The sequence below is a fragment of the Anser anser genome (assembly GCF_964211835.1).
Source record: "Anser anser genome assembly, chromosome: 2".
In the NCBI taxonomy this organism is placed as follows: domain Eukaryota; kingdom Metazoa; phylum Chordata; class Aves; order Anseriformes; family Anatidae; genus Anser; species Anser anser.
In genome coordinates this window covers 94,051,131-94,069,101 of record NC_139721.1, presented here as the reverse complement: position 1 = coordinate 94,069,101, position 17,971 = coordinate 94,051,131, and the positions used below count along the sequence as shown (strand labels likewise).

Below are 17,971 nucleotides of genomic sequence, written 5' to 3'. Positions count from 1 at the left end.
TGACCAGGTGAGTGTGCCCAGGCATCAGTGTGCCTGAGCCAGATGGAGCACAGGAATTATGTGTCAGAAGGCAGCTTGGAGGGTTTCAAATGTATAGATGCTTTTTAGCTAACCAACTGTAACGAGAGCTGATGTTGGTAGTACTTGAGGTGTACTGTTTCTTTACTAGTTATGCATATTTCTCTCCCATTAATATGCAGGCTTTTCATCCACAGGCTCATCTACCTCACGTGAAAGTTCATGCTTACTTTGCTCCAGTAACTCCCCCTCCTTCGGTAGGAGGGAGTGGACAGCGCCTCTGCAGATGCTGTATTATTCTTTGACAGTAAGTAAGTGCAACCACACTTTTTTTTTTTTTTGGTGAAGAAAAGAATTGGACTGAAAATCAGTGGAAGGAGTCAGTTTCCTGACAGTTATAATGGTGGTGTTTGGTCATCCAGTTTTGTGACAAGAAAAGCATTTTTTTCCAGGTAAAAATCTTAATGTTCAGACGTGGATTAAGTTGGGTGGTGATGCTTTGGTTTGTATTAGTAACTCCTTCCTTCTGTTGGCATGAGAACTGAAGTATCTTGTAAAATGTGGGGGCGTTTCAGCATAGTGGCTATTTGGTGAATGTTCACTAAACTTGGAAGTTACTTTGCATTTCTAAGCGCTATTCAGTGTGAAGTTGTAAGGTGAAGTTGGGGGCTCAAGTCAGTCACACAAAGAAACTGAACCTGCTGTTCTGTAATATATGTGGCAGATTAAATATCAGGTTTAACGACAAATCAGCTTTAGCAAACGTTGACCAAAAATGCAAGGTAATCATGAGCTCTTACAGCAAAACAGCTTATACTTTTTCATGATTCAGCTTCATATTTAATTACATAACAGAACATAATAGGTAATATCCAATGGTAAGCTAGTACCTCATGGTAACTATATAAATAATTTTCAAAGTTTTGAACTTGGTTCAGTTGAACTATGTGTTACTTGAAAGCTTGCCCATCACTGAAGCACATTTTATGCCCAATGCCATCAGCCTTTAAAAGAGGTTAGAAATCCACTGTGGTAGAGCTTGTGTACTCTACTGTAATTGGCTGCCACAATCATACATGGTGCTTACTGTAATGCTGTTACTGTGTGTCCTCGATTACCTCCTTGTTTTTGTAAGAGCAGGATGCAGCAGCTCCAGGAAGAGGGGTATGCTACTCGTGTTTTTCTACAGATGATGGAACCTAGGCTAAGTTGCAGGAACTTTGATGGAGCGAGGACTTTGATTCAAGCTGTTTGTCCTATGCATTTTAGGGATGCAGCAAGCAGATTGGCAAATAGATCTGTAGGCAGTTGAACCAGACCTACCCTGTGGTTTTCAAATGTAGAAGGCCAAACTCTTCACATTCAGGTTGTTGAAGAAGCTGTCAACTTCTGAGTAATAATAATAAAAAAAATCTAAGTATTAACTCTTAAGGCCATGCTTTCATCCTTAGTTTTCCAGTGCTAGAGGGTTAGATAAATAAACTCTTTTATATTAAGCAACGTAATTATCTGAGATAAACTACTCAACAGTTCAGAAAGCTTTTCTGTGTAAGATTGATTGTGTGTGTGTATGTTTTAAGAGTTCAGGCCTGTGTGTTTACTGAAACCTAACAGAAATACTGGCTTCATTAAAAAGCAGTTGGAGAAGCTCCTATTGAGTAGTACTGCAGCCTCCCCAGCAATTTAGAACGAGTTTTTGAAAGCGAATGCGAACATTAAGAGACTTTGATGGGTAACAACAGCTGTGTTGTGTTTATGCTTCACCCATTCACAGGTGATGGGGATGGTAAATGAAGATCTCGACTTTAAGGATAAATAACAGATTGCAGTGCAGTACATGGATTTCTTTACTACTACAAAATAAGTCAATTAGGGCTTGTTTTGCACAGTGGTAGAGGAGTGTTGTTACAATCAGATTTCCATTAAGATAAAGCTATAATAGAGAGTTTTAAGCAGATTTTATTCTCAACTGTACCAGGAAAGTCATTGGTAGGTACCAGTATGTCAAGATGTGTTGCCTTTTGTTGGCCTTATTTTTTTCTAAGAACATAATGAACATTGTAAGTAAGTCTATTGCATAAAAGATGTACAAAACCAAATGGAACCTACTCTGATACAGGACACTTAAATAAACAATCAGCTGATGTCAAATTCTGATTTCTTTGAATTATTTAAGTAAGTTTTCTATTGGAAGCAGCAGTTGGGTGGGTGTTGGGTGCAGGGTAAACTACAGAGCTGGTTTGCTTTGATTATTTACTTTTACCAACCATTAACTGCCAGGATAAACCTCACAGTCTAACCCTTAACAACAGAAGTATCTCCAAGATGTTAAAAGAAATGAAAAAAACATTTACGAAATTATTGAAAAACATTTATTACACTTAAATTGAAATGTGTACATCTTATTAAAAAACAAAAGCAATTTGCTGGTGCCATAATTTAATTCCAATTTCAAGTGAGCTGGACAAACTACTGTACAACTTTCAATATTCTTTAAAATTAGATATTTGGATACTTTCCAATCAACCTTTCATAAAACATTTGGATTTGAATATGGTACGAGCTGAGAAGACACAATTGTCAGTTCAAGAAAAATACTAGGACCAAACAATACCCAAGTATGAACAACTTATAGGCAGAAATGTTTAAGTACAGAAAATGTTACTTTCAGTGCAGAAAAAAAATAAAAATAGGAAAGAAACTTTAGCTTCGATGAATTTAAATTTTCAAAATGCCAGGTTTAAGAAGCTTTTCTTCTAAGCACTTGAGCCAGTTACGAAAGAGGGAATGAAAAATCAAAGTTGCTTTTTTATATGCTGTAGTAGCTGTTCACAATGAACACTGCAGCATAAAAAGCAAACTAGTCCCAAGCTTTTAAGCCAGAGATCAAGGTGGAAACTTTCAAAGGCACAAAATGACAGATATGAAACTGTCACTTAATACCTTTTGAAGTATTCCCCTTTGAGTACCTAAAACAGTTGAAACAATGTTAACATAGGAAATGCTGTGCCATGTCTTTACTAGAAATATCCAAAATATTGGAAAAGCACATATTCTGGTTCAAAGTAAAGTAAATATTTGGTCATATGGTAGAGGCACTGTAACAGTTTTACAGTATGCATCTGAGAGCAAAGAGTCAACAGAAAAGGTAAGATAATTGTTCATAATAGTGACTTCAGCAAAGTTTTACCTGCTGGTAAGGAGACTTAAAGGGTGCGTTATTTAGTGTTTCTTAAGCAATTTACTTGATGCTGAAAGCGATGATAGCCCCTTGGTGCCAGTGAGTCAAGGTCCCTCAAGAGCATAATTCCGTAAGTCATAAAAATCCACCTCTCACTGCTAGTATTTTTAAACCCACAACGTTACAAGCAAAGAGTTAAACTGCAGCAGTGCTCTGCAGAGAATCTAGGAAACTAAAAATAAAGGATGCATAGGCAATTATTTTCCATTAAATTTGTTAAAGCAAAACACAATTACTTGGTACCCCATAGGATTTATATTAATCCGTCCAATAAGGTACTACTGATAATGCAGTTTGCTGCATGCATATATTGCATCTGGCTAGGACTTCTTAAAAGCCCTATTCTGGCATTTACACTTCTTACATATGCTCTTATAAACAATTTACATGAAAGCTGTTTTGACAGCTTTACTCTCAAAGACCCAACAACCTGATCACTATCAGCTTAACTGCTCATTTCCACACAGATTAATATGTGCTCTGCTAACATCAACAAATAAAATCAGCATAAGGTACGAGCAAGTAATAGACAAACTGGCACAGAAAGGTAAATGCCCTCAAATAAGTTTACATTCATCTCCAACTGGATACAGGTAATAGAAAAGCAATAGCGCTTCACTTCTAAAAACTGTATCTACTGGCCATAATTTGCCTTATTTCAGTAAAGGGCAAGCACCTTTGCTTACAACATTGTCTTCCATGCCTGTACATAAGCTGTCATGGCATTATACCTCTCATGAGGACACTTAGCTATGGCAGTGATAAGGAAGTTCACTTATCAAACAGCTCATTTGAAAGGTAGGTCATCTTGTGTTTTCAATATGAAACATCTTATATAGTGAAGTTAGATCCGAAGTTTTTGGATGATCTTCATAATCTTTAGGCAGGACTTCATTCTGCATTGGAATATGTCTAGCAATCATGTGACATCACTTCAAAATTATATGGAAGCCTTCACCATTTTCAGCTGAAAAAGAGAGAAGTGTCAATCTTTTGTAAATAGAGCCATAAATGTACTAGCCAGTGCAACAAAATATCAAGGAATGAACTTGGTTTTTACTGTATTGAAGTAGCTTGTTACTGCTATGAATTATTAAGCTTGAAACTCCCAACATACTGGTAACTTGCTATTCAAACTAAGTGCTTAATAACAGTTTAAAAGATTTTGTTTGCATTTGTTTCTGAACTCTTCCTGTTGCACATTAAAACCACATCATTTGACAGGGACAGCTAATATCATAGACGGAAGTTAACAACTTCTGCAAGACCAATAAATCAGTATTAGTATATTTTTTCAAACATATATTTTCTGATGCTCAGCCCTAAACAAGAAAGCCAAAATGGGACCTGTGTTGAAATCCTGTGGACTTTATTTAGAAGCTAGCAGTACCACCAAAAGGCTTATTAACAACTGAGAAAAACGAGTCTCTAACAATCATTAGTGACAGGAATAGATTTTATTCTACAAAACAATGGGTTTCAAATTAGAATGCTGGTAAAGTGAAGCAGACATCTAGCTCATCTACAGCAAACTTTTTTTTTCCTTACACTGAAGCAAAAATGTTACAATTTGTAACTGGCTCTTAAAAATTGGGGCAGTTTCTGTAGGTAAAATTTGCAGTCAAACTTGTCCATTGAGTATGTCAATTTCGTGGTAAGTTTATCAGAAATAAATTGGATTCCTAAGGAAGCATGGCATTCATCTTAATGAACACTCTTTTCTGTTCTTTCATTCTATTTCTCTTCTTCTTCCTCTTTCTCTCCTTACTTTCTTTTCCTCTTCCCCTCTCCTCTCTTCTCATGGTTTTTCTCTTCTTCCACTCTTCATTCTTTCTTCCCTTTCTTTCTCCCTTTTCCACTTTTTCTCTTTTCCGTTATCTTCCTCTCTCTTTTGTTCTTTCTCTTCCTTCCTCCCTCCTCCCTCTTTCTTGCTTGCTCTTTTTCTTTTTTCTTCCTTTCTTTCAATTTCCTCCCTCCCTCCCTCTCCTTTTCTTTTTATTTTTTTCTAAATTCCTTTCTCTGTACTTTTCTTTCCTCCTCCTCTCTTCTCCTTGTCTCCTCATTCTCTTTTGCCGTATCTCTTTTCCTTTGTTTCTTCCTTTCCTTCCTCCTTCTTTCTTCTTCCCTCCCTTTCTCTTTTCTCTCCCTTTCTTTCCCTTACTCTCCCTCTTCCTCTTTTACTTTTCTTCCTTTCTCTCCTTTTCTCCTTTTCTTTCTTCCACTTTCCCTTTCTTTTTTCTTTTCACGTTTTCTTTCATTCCTTCTTTCTCTCTCCCTTTCCTTCTTTCTTTGTCTTTGTCTTCCTTTCTGTTTCTCTATCTCTTTCTGTCCGTTCATCCTTCCCTTGTTTTTTTCTTTCCTTTATCTCTCACTCTTCCTCCTATCTTCCTCTTTACCTTCTTTCTCTTCTTTCATTCTTTCTCCCCTTTCTCTTCTCTTTTTCTGCTTTCTTCCTTGCTTTTTGTCTCTTTTGTTCTCTCTTCCTTCCTCTCTCTTGCTTGTTCCTTCTTTCATGTCTTTCTTCTTTGCTCTTTCAGTTTCTCTCCCTCCCTCCCTATCCATCCTTCTTCCTTTTCTCTCCTCTTTTTTCTCTAACTCCTTTCTCTGTCCCCCTTTATTTTATCCTTCTCTTTCCTTCTTTCCCTTCCTCTCCTTCTCTCTCCCACTCTCTCCCTTTCATTCTCTTGCTGTCTTTTTGCTTTTCCTTCCTTTCTTCCCCTTTCTTTTTTCCTTCCTTCTTCTACCTTCTTTCCTTTTCCGCTTTCCTCCTCTGCATTCTTTCTCTTCCTCTTTTTTATGCTTTTCCTTTCTTCTGTTCTTTCCATCTCTTCTCTTCCTTCCTTCTTCCTTTCATTCTGTTCCGCTCTCTCCTTTCTTTTTCTTTTCTGCTTTTCCTCTCTTTTCTTTCTTGGTCTTTCTTTCATTGTTTGCTTTCTCTTTCAATCTTTCTCTCTCCATCACTCTGTATCCTTTCTCTCCTCCTTTCCCTTCATTTTCTCTTTTTCTTTCTTTCCCATTTTGTCTTGTTGTCTGTCTCTTCTCGTTTTCTTCCTCTTTCCTTCTTTTTCTTCCTTTCTTTCCTTCCTTTTTCCTTTTTCTTTCTCCGTCCCTCCCTTTCTCTTTTTCTTTCCCTCTCTTTTTGCTTTCCTTTCTTTTTATGCTTCTTTTCCTTTTTCTTCCTTTCTTTCCATCTTTTTCCTTCCTTTTTCTTCCTCTCTTCTTTTTCTTTTCCTCTCCCTCTTTTTCTCTACTACTTTCTCATTTCTGCTTTCTTCCATCCTCTCTCTTCCTTTTTTCCTTTTTCTCTTCTTTTCCTCTTTCAATCTTTTCCCCTTTCTCTTTTCTTCCTGTTTTCTCTCTCCTCCTTTCTTCTCTTTAACTTCATCTGTCCTTCTCCTTTCTCCCTCCTTCCCCTTCTTGCTTTCCTTCTTTCCCTTTCTTTCTCTCCCCATCTTTCCTTTTTTCTTCTTTCCTTCCTTCCTCTCTCCCTTTTATGCTTTTCCTTTTTCTTCCTTACCTTTCTTCATCCTTTCTTTCCATCTTTCCTTTTCTTCCTTTCTCCTTCCTTCTTCCTTCTTTTCCCTTTTTCTCTTTCATTTTTCTTTCTCTTTCAATCTTTCTCCCTCTTTCCTTACTCCTATCTCTTCCTCTTTCTTTCGCTCTTCTCTTTCTCACTTTTTCCTTCCCTCCCTTTCTCTTTTTTTTTAATTTTGAAACCTTTCTCAACACTTATGAATGGCAAGCACTATTCAGTAACAACTGACTGAATTTTAAGAGACTTATTACTGAGCATTGCACTGGTCTGTACTGAAAGCTTGGTAGAACTGCAGCACTACATAGGGACTGAAAGCGTTTCAGTCCGTAGAAAGGGACCTAAGAAAGGAGTAACTCACGTATGCTTTCTGCCACTACTGCATGCAGGTTTTTTGGCAAGTCTGCCTTTACTGGAACTGCTGTTTCTCTTTGCTCATGGAAGTTACTAGAACAGTACTCTGCTTTAAGCAAAACTCCTTGGTGGAATAAACATTTTTGTTTTTAGCTATCACTAAAAGACACTGTACCTTTTATTGTGGTGAATAAGAAACAACTCTCATCTTGAAAGTTTTGAACCATCTGAAAAAAAAAAAAATCACCTTTTATTATGCAAAAGATAATTACATCAAATATTAAACAAAGCCTTTTATAAGCAATTGCATACTTCGGTTTTATTCAGCAAGTATTCAGCTGTGACAAGCATATAGCAAATTAAATTTAAACGTATGTCTATCGTAAGTACTGCTTGTTAATCATTTGACAACCAGTTAGGACCCTATTACTGTTGGCTGTTTTTGAAGTCTGAATATATGTAGCAGATGTTCAAGTACGCCATATTCGACAGTACTTAACATGCCTTTGGGCACATACAAAATAAATACACACTAAGTAATTACTGCATCGACTCAGAAGTCCTTCTCTTCTCGTAGTTTGAGATTATTCAGGTAGAGGAATTGACATTTAAAGGTATTTAAAGGCTCCTTACAAGGTACAAGAGAAAGAAAAAAAAATCAAATACTAGGTTGTATTACTAAACAGAAAACATAGTAATAAAGAAGCAAGCATAAGAAAAGCCTTCATTCTCGTGAATTCATAAATAAAGCATTTTTCAAGAAAATAAAATTTCTCTTACCTGATCACTAACAAGAATGTGGATACCAGTGGGACCCTGTCTGTAAACCTGGTTGATCTGATGCAAAGGAATATTAAATGCCAAAGCAAGCTTGCGTGTGACTTCTGAGGCTGCCATTTCTTCTAAGTAGATTGCATGATAAACTACAAGGGAAAAAAGCATACAAGTAAACAGCATACTAATTAAAAACGAGTTAATACACGAAAAAAATGGAAATTGTGTATATCCCTGGCTCTCAAAAATCTTAAAACCTTACCTCCACTCCCCCTGTGTACTCGCCTAACAAGCAGGTACTTCCAGTCTCTTAATTGTATGATTGATACAAATTTACAATTAAACATTAAGGTCCCATCTATGCTGAAACAGCCGCTAGCTCCCAGGAAAATAACACGGTACCCCTGTGCTAATAACCATAACCTTGTACACTGCTTGGATGTTTTACTTGTCAAAGCTGTACCAGTTTTAGTTCAGTTGCACAGAAAATGTCAGGGAAACATAATTAAACATGGCTAAGAACGTTAAGTCTTTAATTTGCTTTCGCTTTTATATTCATCTACATGCATCTAGTTAATATCTTGGCTGTACAACACAGCACAGCTAATTTGAATGTTTCTTAATTAGTTATCCAATTAACTACAGTTAGTTTTATCAGTGGACTGAAAAATCGATAATTTAACCTAGAGAGGTTTTAAGGTCCTACAGTGTTACTAGACAGCTATGTCATTCTGAATACACCAGCAATCTTTTATATTTTTAAGATACAAAAATGTTACATAAAGAGACGCTTATGTACCATACCATATATTGCACCATTGCTGCTATCACCATTGCCTGCATCTTGTCTTTCCAGTTGTACGCTCCTTAATGGCTCCTGACAGACATAGATTGTTAAACGGGGCCTAACAGACCTGCAAGTCAAACAAATCACGTATTACACAAAAGCTTGCTTGCTCTGGAAATATGGAAACCAATTTGCAAAGGTAATTTTTTTGCTATGTTAACAGCATAGAGAAGTATACTTGAAATGCTTTTCTTCTCAGATAAAAGACCCTATTAATACAGTAATTTGATATCACACCATCAGTGAGCAGTTTCACAGATACTACCATACCACATTTAAACAAAATTTCAGTAAATTTTGAGTTCATCAAGACACTGCTTGTTGGAATCCCGGAACACAGCTGAATAGCAACAAGTCCTACTAAGGAACTGTATACCCATTTCAGTCAGAATCAGACAGATCGTTGGGATGCTGTATGTGTTAGTAGTCAACTTTTTAGTAGTCAAGCCTCAGGTTGTTCTGAGTTCACCTAAATGAGAGGTTTTGTGTTACGGCAACAAATTAATGTCTTCAAGAAACAGGCAATGCCCAACTGCACTGGTACCAGTCTTACAGCTTACCTCTGAACCTATCAGCGCCTGCATCTCACCTGGGGTCTGCCCAGAGGACATGGAGTTGCTTTTTAAATGTGAAAGGATCTACCAACTCCTGGGGCAGCTCACGCAGGCATCAAGGCTCATCCAGCCACTAAGCACTGGCTTCCCAACCTCCCGCTCCAAGGAAGGGAGTGCTTTTCCCGTGCGTGATACAACAAAACCCAATCAGCTGCACATTCAAGGTTTTACCTGGATTTCAGTGCATTGTATAGCCGAATTCCATCGGCTGGACCACAGATTTGTACCAGATCTTCTCTTGTCAGCTTTAATAAATCAGCACCTGGAGAAACACGAGGATTTTACTAAGTTTGTTTTAGAATATTTCTACTTTTAAAAAGAAATTGTAAGTTCATTTAAACCAGGAGTAACAAATTCAACCATAAAAGTGGAATCAAGCAAACATGAACAAGCAAGCAACATTTTTAATAGGCGCTGCCTAGCTAGCACTATGAAAAAAAGACCGATTTTCTGAAGGTGACTAGTTTTTCATGATGGTGTACACATCTTAGAAGTACATAATCTGCAAGACACACAATTTTAGTAGGATAGGTATCTGTTCTCTATCCAGATAACAGCTTAAATTACTCAAATATACCCAGCTTAGTGCATTTTAGACACATGCAAAATGCAGAGCAAAAATTTGATAGTTTCTCACATGCCCCAACCCTCAACTAACTCATTTCAGGCATTCAACTAACACATCCTACCTTGCATGTACTTAAGTTACTACGTTGTGCTTATATATAGGAGATGCTGCTAAAGGGTGGCATAACTAAATCAGCATAGTCAAATCAGTAAATCAACATCCTGTGGGATGAATCCAGTCTGTGGGATACTTCCATCCAAAAGCAGTTCTTTTTAAAATGATCCTGGGAATAAGTGAGCTGTGAAAACAACTACTTCCCAGAACACTTACTTCAGAAAAGGAAGCTTCAGTAAATGATATTAAGCAGTTTTAAACACAAAATGGAAGGAAGTGTATTTCTTAGAAGCAGCATGGGTGTCAACGAAGAAAACAACAGTCTGAAAAATCAGTAATTGTAATAGATAGAGAAAAAAAAAAGACAGCTTTTATTATGGAAGCAATCCAGAGATGATCTAGCAATTCATAGATTAAAAAACAGCAAGAATGTTTTGTTATCATTACCTGTAAATACTATTGTAATAATAATAAAAGCTGAAGTACTATCATAAGAACTAAAATGGGTCTACTGCTTCAAAGGAAATGTACCAGACAGCTAGTATTAGACTTTTATGAACATACGAAGACTATAATCAAAAAGAACTGGTTTAAAAGATTTCTTCCACAGGTCTTTGTCATTGAAAATTAAACACTTAACAAGCAAATTATACACTATAAGCTACAATAAATATTGGTTCCATTTTATATTTAGAGATCAATTTTCCACACAAAACTTGCTCATTAGCACAAAGACTCTAAATAAATATTAAGTTTTAGATACCTGAGAAATTTGAAAAAAGCCTTGTATAAGTAGAGAACCTATGCTTGAGCAACCATTGCTGAGTTTCCTGGATTGTGGCTGAAGGATGAAGCTGCTGTAAGAAACAAGATTGGATGTGGTAATTTTTATCAAAAAAAAAAAAAAAAGGAAAGAAAATACAGAAAAAACCACCCCAAAATAATGAAAAAAAACCCCTCAGTTAAACACTTTTGCTGAATACCTATTAATGTCTAGGCATGTATAAATCAAATGTACTGACACAAATATCTGCCTTTGTGCAAATACAGCCAGGATCAATACCAGAAAGTAAACACTCACATCTCCAGATCCTTGAGAGGTTCCATCTCCTTGATGATTTGGGGAGGAGGAATTACTACAGAGGAGAGAAAAAAAAAGTATTAAGATAAATTAAACGCTGCATAGACTGGGACTATTAAAGTTAAAATCAAGAGAACGATCATCACACTTCGATACACAAATCATCTGGTTCCTATCTGTGTATTCTTTATCAAGTGGAGAAGCAGCTTTACAACAGTCACGGGAGGATATATGGTCATTTAGCTGTCTTAAAGGATGACTGAGGAAGAGGTAGTAAAATACAAGGCAGACTAAACAAAAGAATACAGACAATACCACTATAAATTATTGCTTGATCACCCCAGTTTAATTAATACCTCAATACAACATGCTTTTACTAATACAATTTCTGTTATAAAGCTGGTAAAGATTTTTTTTTCCTTCATATTGTATTACCTGTATGAGGGAAATGGGAGACTGTTCTTACTGAAAAAAGCTTAGTAGTTTCCATACACTGACAAGACCTAAATTGGAATCATTAAAAGGTAAAGTATTTGCTATATGCCAAAGGACAAGAAGAAAAGTTTCCAGCAGTGAACAGCATGGAAGAAAAATGTTAAAGCAAAAGAAGTTACATTATAATTGAATCACATGATGCATGTGTCACACTCTAAAATAAATATGTAAGACAAAACAATAAAATCTCTCTCATTCCCCAGTGAAATCAGGAAACAGTAGCAAGCTTCTGAACTCACTCAGAAAGCTCTTTTGAATGTGCCTGATTTAAAAATGCAATCTCTAATTGGTTACAGAAAACGAAACTGACCTGTCTGGGACACTGTAGGTATTATGTTGAGCAGAGGTAAAGGTTGGAGCAGGAGTAGGACTGTTGTTTACAAATGTTGTAGGAGTATCAGGCCATGGTGAGCACTGAAGGTAAGAGAAACTTGGATTTAATTCTTTAACAATACAGTTTTTATTCTGATGCATAGTTCTTCCACTTAGACCCAGATTTTTTTTCCCACTCAGAATTTTGCTCTGTAAATAAAGATTCCCTCCATCCCACACATTACATGCAGATACTCCAGGCAAGAATCAATTTTAACTTGCTCTTTCAAGAAGACTTACACATATACCTTCACAGTTAACACAGTGAAGTTATTAGTGGTGGAACTGACAGAGAACCTGAATAGATTACTCAGTTTAATCCAAACCAACTAACCCCAAGCCATCTGCTCAAAACACTTCCTTCATCCTTGCATGAAGGGACTGTTCAAATTCCAAGTACAAAACAGGAGTTCAGCAAGAGTAAGGAGAACTTTGAAGCTAGATTTCACATTGCTGGTAAATCTAACAAAGCTGCCCGGGAAGCAATTAAATACAGCTAGAATTTTCAGTAGAAATATTGTTAAATAAAAAAAATAATAATTTACTGCTGGACTGAAATTATGCTACATGTACTGCTTTTTCTAAACTGGAATGGTTATGCACAAATTTATGCCATAACAAGTGTATAATGAACCAGCTATCTAATTTGAAGTCTTTTTTTGGATAGTTTTTAAACCATCGTCATAAAAGCTCTTTGACACTAGCTTTTAGTGTTTCCAATACCACTGCAAATTCATCACTTTAAATAAAACCAAAAAAAAAGCAACAGATTTTGATATGTTCAAAGACAGTATTAAAAAACCAAGCTGCCCAAGATAAAGTAAGCTAAGACCATGCCTGTTAAAACAACAAAGATTTCTAATATATAAACCAGCTAAATAAATAGCCTGTAGGGAAGTTTCCAGAGTTGTATCATAGCCCTGCAGAGGGAGGGGAGGTAGAAACAAGTATGACTTCATGGAAACATGTTTCAACAATTTTCTATTGAAAGATCCTTTCACTACCTGAGGGAAACCATAGGTAAGCCTAATGCTGGCTGAAATCTTCTGTAACAGTTAACAGCAGTTCGACTACAACCAGTGCTGTCCCCACAAAGCAAGCTCTTCCATGGCCTTCTAGTGTTACCCACGATTCCTCCTATTCTGTGCATTTCCCTTCTGTTGTTTCTCTTCAAGCTAAGTTTAAAGTTCACCTCAAATAATTACATACTCCAAAAACATAATTGTAAAATAAAAGGTCAACATAATAATATTAGCTTTGTTCTGCTGAAATATTTTTGAAGTGAAATGCATTTTCCTTAATTTTCTAAGATTCTCTGACTAAGTATTAATGCAAGTTGTTTATCTGGACGCACAGTTTCAAGTTGTACATCCTTAACCACTACTCCTTGTAAGATAGGGTTCAACATGTATTTCACTTCAGGGGCAAGGAAGAATGCATCAGTGTCAAGAGAACAGGCTTTGAACATTTCCAAGTCATGTACTGCAGTTAATGTTGCTTTCCTTCAAAATTAGTTAAGTTGTTCACAACAGACTGAGTTTAAACACAGGAAGAAAAGCACATTTCAGAAAAAAGATCCCAACCAGAAGAGAGTAGCCTTCTTTCTCCTATACAGACACTTAAGTCCTGTTCTTGACTCCTCTTCCTGCAAAAATGTTATCCACCAAGACTGAATCAGTTGGTTAAAAAAAAAATACTAGTAGTGATAATACTAATCCTGCAACACGTCCATTGGCTCAGTTCTGTCACATAGGTTGTAGAGGGAAAAAAAGAATGTCTGAGCACTGAGATACTTAATTCTGAAAGGTTCAAGGAAACTGAGTTAATCAAAGGTCTCAGTACTAACTGCCCTCCATTACTAGTACACTTACACAATACCACTGATACAACTGTACTCCAGAAATTATGCCTTAATCTCTGAACACTGATTAATTCTTGATAAGGAGAAAATTATATTGGTTTCCTATCTTTAACACCCTTCTGTACGGGATATGAATGAAGTTATAAATTTTGACTCATGGTTTTACTGAGCAAAAACGGAAGACTTTCTTTCCAAGTATGACTTTTCAGACTCGGGATATGCGGCATTCAAACTCAATGTTCTTAACTTTTGAAGAGCTGCAAAAATTCAAGTTTTTCTAAGCCACTGTTTACTGTCCTTTCCCTTCCTACTTCCAGTCTACTAGAGTATGCCCAAATTCATGCTTTACAAGAGAGTAAAAAAGAACTTTGGCAAATAAGTCCATACTATATTCAAATACCAAATCATCAAAAAAACAGGGTGTTCTCCAGAACAGTCTTACATTTTGGCACATAGCATCATCTTTAGAGAACAGGGCAGCAATTTTATTACACAGAGCTTTTTCAGGAAACCTATAAAGTAAAGGGTTCTTGCCCCAAGCAGCTGCAGTCCTTCTTGTCCAAAGTGAAAAACTTCTACTCATACAGACTTAATTATTCTGAAAGCAGAAGTAAAGAAGTTATTCCCAAAATGTGAAGTCACCCACATAATGTATCCTGTATGCCACTATATGAAGTACAGAGGTAAGGAGAAACAAACAAGAAATACTGTATGTTTTTGTTGCTAAATCAGTTTTGTCCCAGCTCCACTTTCTGACTCATATGGCCTCAAGAAGGTCTCATATTCTAAATTTAAGTTGCTTATAGAATATTTAACTTCTGCACCAATCTTTCACATCCAAAACTTAATGCTCCAATTCATTTCAAGGCCTATACCTGGAAGTCTTCCAACTTCGATGTGTGCTTTATAGTCAACTCTATCTGTAAAAATAGACATTTTGACCAAGTTTAATCAAATTGTAGTTTTATACATTCTAGCTTGTGACATATAATTCATTGTACACTAATATAACAATCAATCAAGATATTGCTTTTTCAAATTCAAACCAGGAAAAAGATCCTGTTTTTGTTTGGTTTTGCTGTTGTTGTTTATTTGTTTTTGTGTTTTTTTTTTTCCTTCTTCCTTAAAAATATAGGGCACCTCTTTCATAAGATGGCCCCTGGATGAAAGTCACCTGTCCATAAACATCTGCTCTGAGGTCCAGAAGGCAGTGTTAAGTTTGTAGCCTTTTACCAGTATGGAAAAAGTAAATTGTCCATAGCACAAGACAGTCTTAACAAGTAGTTTAATTACGCATGTCTGTTTGGAAAACACTACGATAAATACTGAAGAAATTGTGGTGACTGCACTGAATTTTGAAACATGAGGTGGAAACAAAAAACAGAAGAATGGAAAAGCACATTTACATGGCGTTCTTATGAAAATGAATGAGAGGGGAAAGATGAATGATAGTAATAGACAAAGCCTTTTCCTAGGAAAGACTATGAGAAGAGCAGAGTAGAATGACTGTTCAGAAAGTAAGCACCCGTTCAGAAAGGAAGTTTCCCCAATTCTTTGTATAGTGTTGTGTTAGAATCACAAACAAATTAAATCGGGAAGAGACCAATTTGTCCAGATGGGATTGTGGCTGAGCTGGAAGAAATCATACAGGAAGAAAGGAACAGAATTAGATATAACCAGCAAACAGAATAGTAGAATCTTGGAGGGGCACAATAAAATGACAAACATGCAAAAAGAGATGCAAAAAGCAAGGAACAAAAAAGCCTATAGAGTAGATGAGGCATAGGAGGAAGGTAACAATACCCAGCTTTGAAAAAGGAAGAGAAATACAGATTGGGCTGAGCTAAATTTCTACAATTCACAAAGAGGCAACAAAAACTTATTTCTGAGCATCTAGGAAACAGTACATGCTAAGTAACAACCAACACATATTTGTCAGGGAAAGCATTCCAATCAATCTCATTTTCCTTCTGTAATGGAGCCACAGTTCCTACAACACATATAGTACAAGATCCCTCATATATAAAGACATAATATGTATGTAAGTGTGAATTCTCATACCTAAACAAAACAGGCCTCTAGTTTTTCTCTGTGATAGCTAAACAGCACATGCATATGGTATATCTGATCTGCATATATGAGGCAAGTCAGATACAGGCACACCTTCTGATTTAGTAAGTGGCTAAATCTGGGAAAAAGGATTTCGAAGGCCAGAACTGATCTAAGTAGAGACATGTGTCATTTGTTCTCTGTCCATATTTACAAGGCCTACAAAGTCAAGCCTGCCTGGTGACAAGAGCAGAAGTCTGATAAAGCGTCCTAGCTGTAGAATAGTTACTCCTTCCCTAGATCAAGCAAGCAAGTTGTATACTCACAGTTAAAAATAATACTATGTAGTAATTACTAACGTTTTGCTAAGAGTACAGCAAAAATAGTGTTATTTGGTGTATTCTTACATTAACTATGGTATGAAATATGGTATTTTTAAGGTCCTAGTCATTTTTAATGGTTTTGTTAATGAAAAATCATTGTCATGATGGAACAGACCGTGTGTTATATTTGCAGATTAAATCAAGTTAGCAAAGCTGGAAGTGTTTCATCATACAGGAATAAAATTCAAAATGGCCTGAACAAACTGAACAAGTGATCTCAAGGCAGAATTTTATCAAGGGCAAATGCAAAACAGGAAGAGTCAGCTGCAGAATTATGAGAACTGAAAAGCTGTAAGTAGCTGTTATTCCACAATAGCCTGTGGGTCATTGCTCACCCAATTCATATTGAAATCAACGTGTATGACAACACCACAGAAAAAGCAAGCAATTTTGATATATAGATACAGCATTACATGACCCACAAACCAAGTAATCTTTCCAATTCTCTTGACACTGGTAAGGCTTAAGCTGTGCTCAGTTTTAGGTACCATGGAGCAAAAATGACGTGGACCACTGCACAGCATACAGAGCAGAAAAAAGATGCTTGATCACAGGCATCATCAACAAACTACTACTGGAAGTGGGGGGAGACATTAAGAAAATCAGGGTGCTCAAAGCTTAAGTGAAGCAAAGCCTTAAGGAAGATGACTATTCTGTAAATGCAGGAAGTGAAGAAATACACTCTTTATATTCATCACAAGTCCAGTACTAGCTGCCCTAGCTCAATATTTCTTCACTGTGATTAGGGTAACACTTTAACTTACTATTTCAAGAGATTTGTAGAGAGGTTGCTAAGAAGTTTAGACAACTTTCAAGAATTGTTTGGCTATAGTTTGTCCTAATTGCAACAACTGATTTGTCACAACTCTGTAAAGTACCTTCTATTATCCTTCCTATAAGCAATAATTATTTCAATGAAGTACTTACAACAAGAAGAGATGAAAGCAAGGGAGGAAAGAAGAGAGTAAAAATCTCTCCAAGGAGCAGGATCAAGAAACGCTTCAGACTTTCTTCAGAAGCAAAAGTGCTAAAATCCTGCTTTCTCCTGTCTATACCTCTCCCCACCACCTCAGGCCATCTGCAACTAATAAAAGAATGCCTGCACTGCCAAAGAATCCTAAAGGTGCATCTTAAAAGATAGAAAACAACAAAACAAAACAAGACCCACAGCCAAGAATAGTAGCAGGTAAATTCAAGACAGCTCTGTGCTTACAGTAGTTCTGGGGAGGGGGTGGGGGGGAATCCCCCAAGGAACCCATATCACTTAATACTGCTCCCCCCCCCCAATTACATGGTTTATAAGCAAACAAGAGGCACACACTGAATACTTTATAATCTAAACCCTACACATCATTTTAAAAGATCATAAATGCAAAACTAACGTCTGAGAGACAAGAGTCAGGCAGCCATTGGCTAAGTGCTGCTGGAAAGAACTGTAACCACAATGTTTCTGTTCAAAGAACAGTCAAATAAATGTATTCCACAGACAGGCTATTAATAGACATTTTGACTTTGCCAAATGGAAGATGTAGGATGGTTTCTCGTCTTAACAATTACTAGGGTCTTGATATTCACCTTACAAAACAACACACAGAAAATCTGTAACGCTGAGCCTTACAGGAAGAGTGTGCAGGATGTATCTTAGATTTGTTTTGGGAGGTACGTACA

General features: G+C 36.6%; 2 protein-coding genes and 1 long non-coding RNA gene across 16 annotated transcripts in view; 2 read left to right on the top strand and 1 right to left on the bottom strand.

The window, feature by feature from the left end:
* FBXL2 (F-box and leucine rich repeat protein 2) overlaps nucleotides 1-2,169 on the top strand; it is a 67,690-nt gene extending 65,521 nt beyond the window's left edge. For 5 of the 9 annotated variants that reach the window (XM_083826547.1, XM_083826542.1, XM_083826548.1 and 2 more), the window contains one exon: nucleotides 216-2,169. In XM_083826547.1, coding sequence (XP_083682673.1) covers nucleotides 216-323 — 108 coding nt within the window. In that variant the 3' untranslated portion in view covers nucleotides 324-2,169. The remainder of the gene's footprint in view (nucleotides 1-215) is intronic. The other 4 variants (XM_083826545.1, XM_083826543.1, XM_083826546.1 and 1 more) reach the window with 4 other exon arrangements.
* A 198-nt stretch (nucleotides 2,170-2,367) lies between these two features.
* The window catches only part of UBP1 (upstream binding protein 1), a 53,399-nt gene continuing 37,795 nt past the window's right edge, over nucleotides 2,368-17,971 (bottom strand). For 3 of the 6 annotated variants that reach the window (XM_083826535.1, XM_083826537.1, XM_083826540.1), the window contains 8 exons: nucleotides 11,949-12,052; nucleotides 11,144-11,198; nucleotides 10,826-10,919; nucleotides 9,552-9,642; nucleotides 8,724-8,833; nucleotides 7,926-8,068; nucleotides 7,321-7,372; nucleotides 2,368-4,226 (listed from right to left, as the gene is read on the bottom strand). In XM_083826535.1, coding sequence (XP_083682661.1) covers nucleotides 4,189-4,226; nucleotides 7,321-7,372; nucleotides 7,926-8,068; nucleotides 8,724-8,833; nucleotides 9,552-9,642; nucleotides 10,826-10,919; nucleotides 11,144-11,198; nucleotides 11,949-12,052 — 687 coding nt within the window. In that variant the 3' untranslated portion in view covers nucleotides 2,368-4,188. Of the gene's footprint in view, nucleotides 4,227-7,320; nucleotides 7,373-7,925; nucleotides 8,069-8,723; nucleotides 8,834-9,551; nucleotides 9,643-10,825; nucleotides 10,920-11,143; nucleotides 11,199-11,948; nucleotides 12,053-14,746; nucleotides 14,792-17,971 lie in introns of all 6 variants that reach the window. The other 3 variants (XM_083826539.1, XM_083826538.1, XM_083826536.1) reach the window with 2 other exon arrangements.
* LOC310895348 lies at nucleotides 8,795-17,736 on the top strand. Its single transcript, XR_014580628.1, has 2 exons — nucleotides 8,795-8,905; nucleotides 15,007-17,736. It is a non-coding gene; the product is annotated as an uncharacterized lncRNA (long non-coding RNA).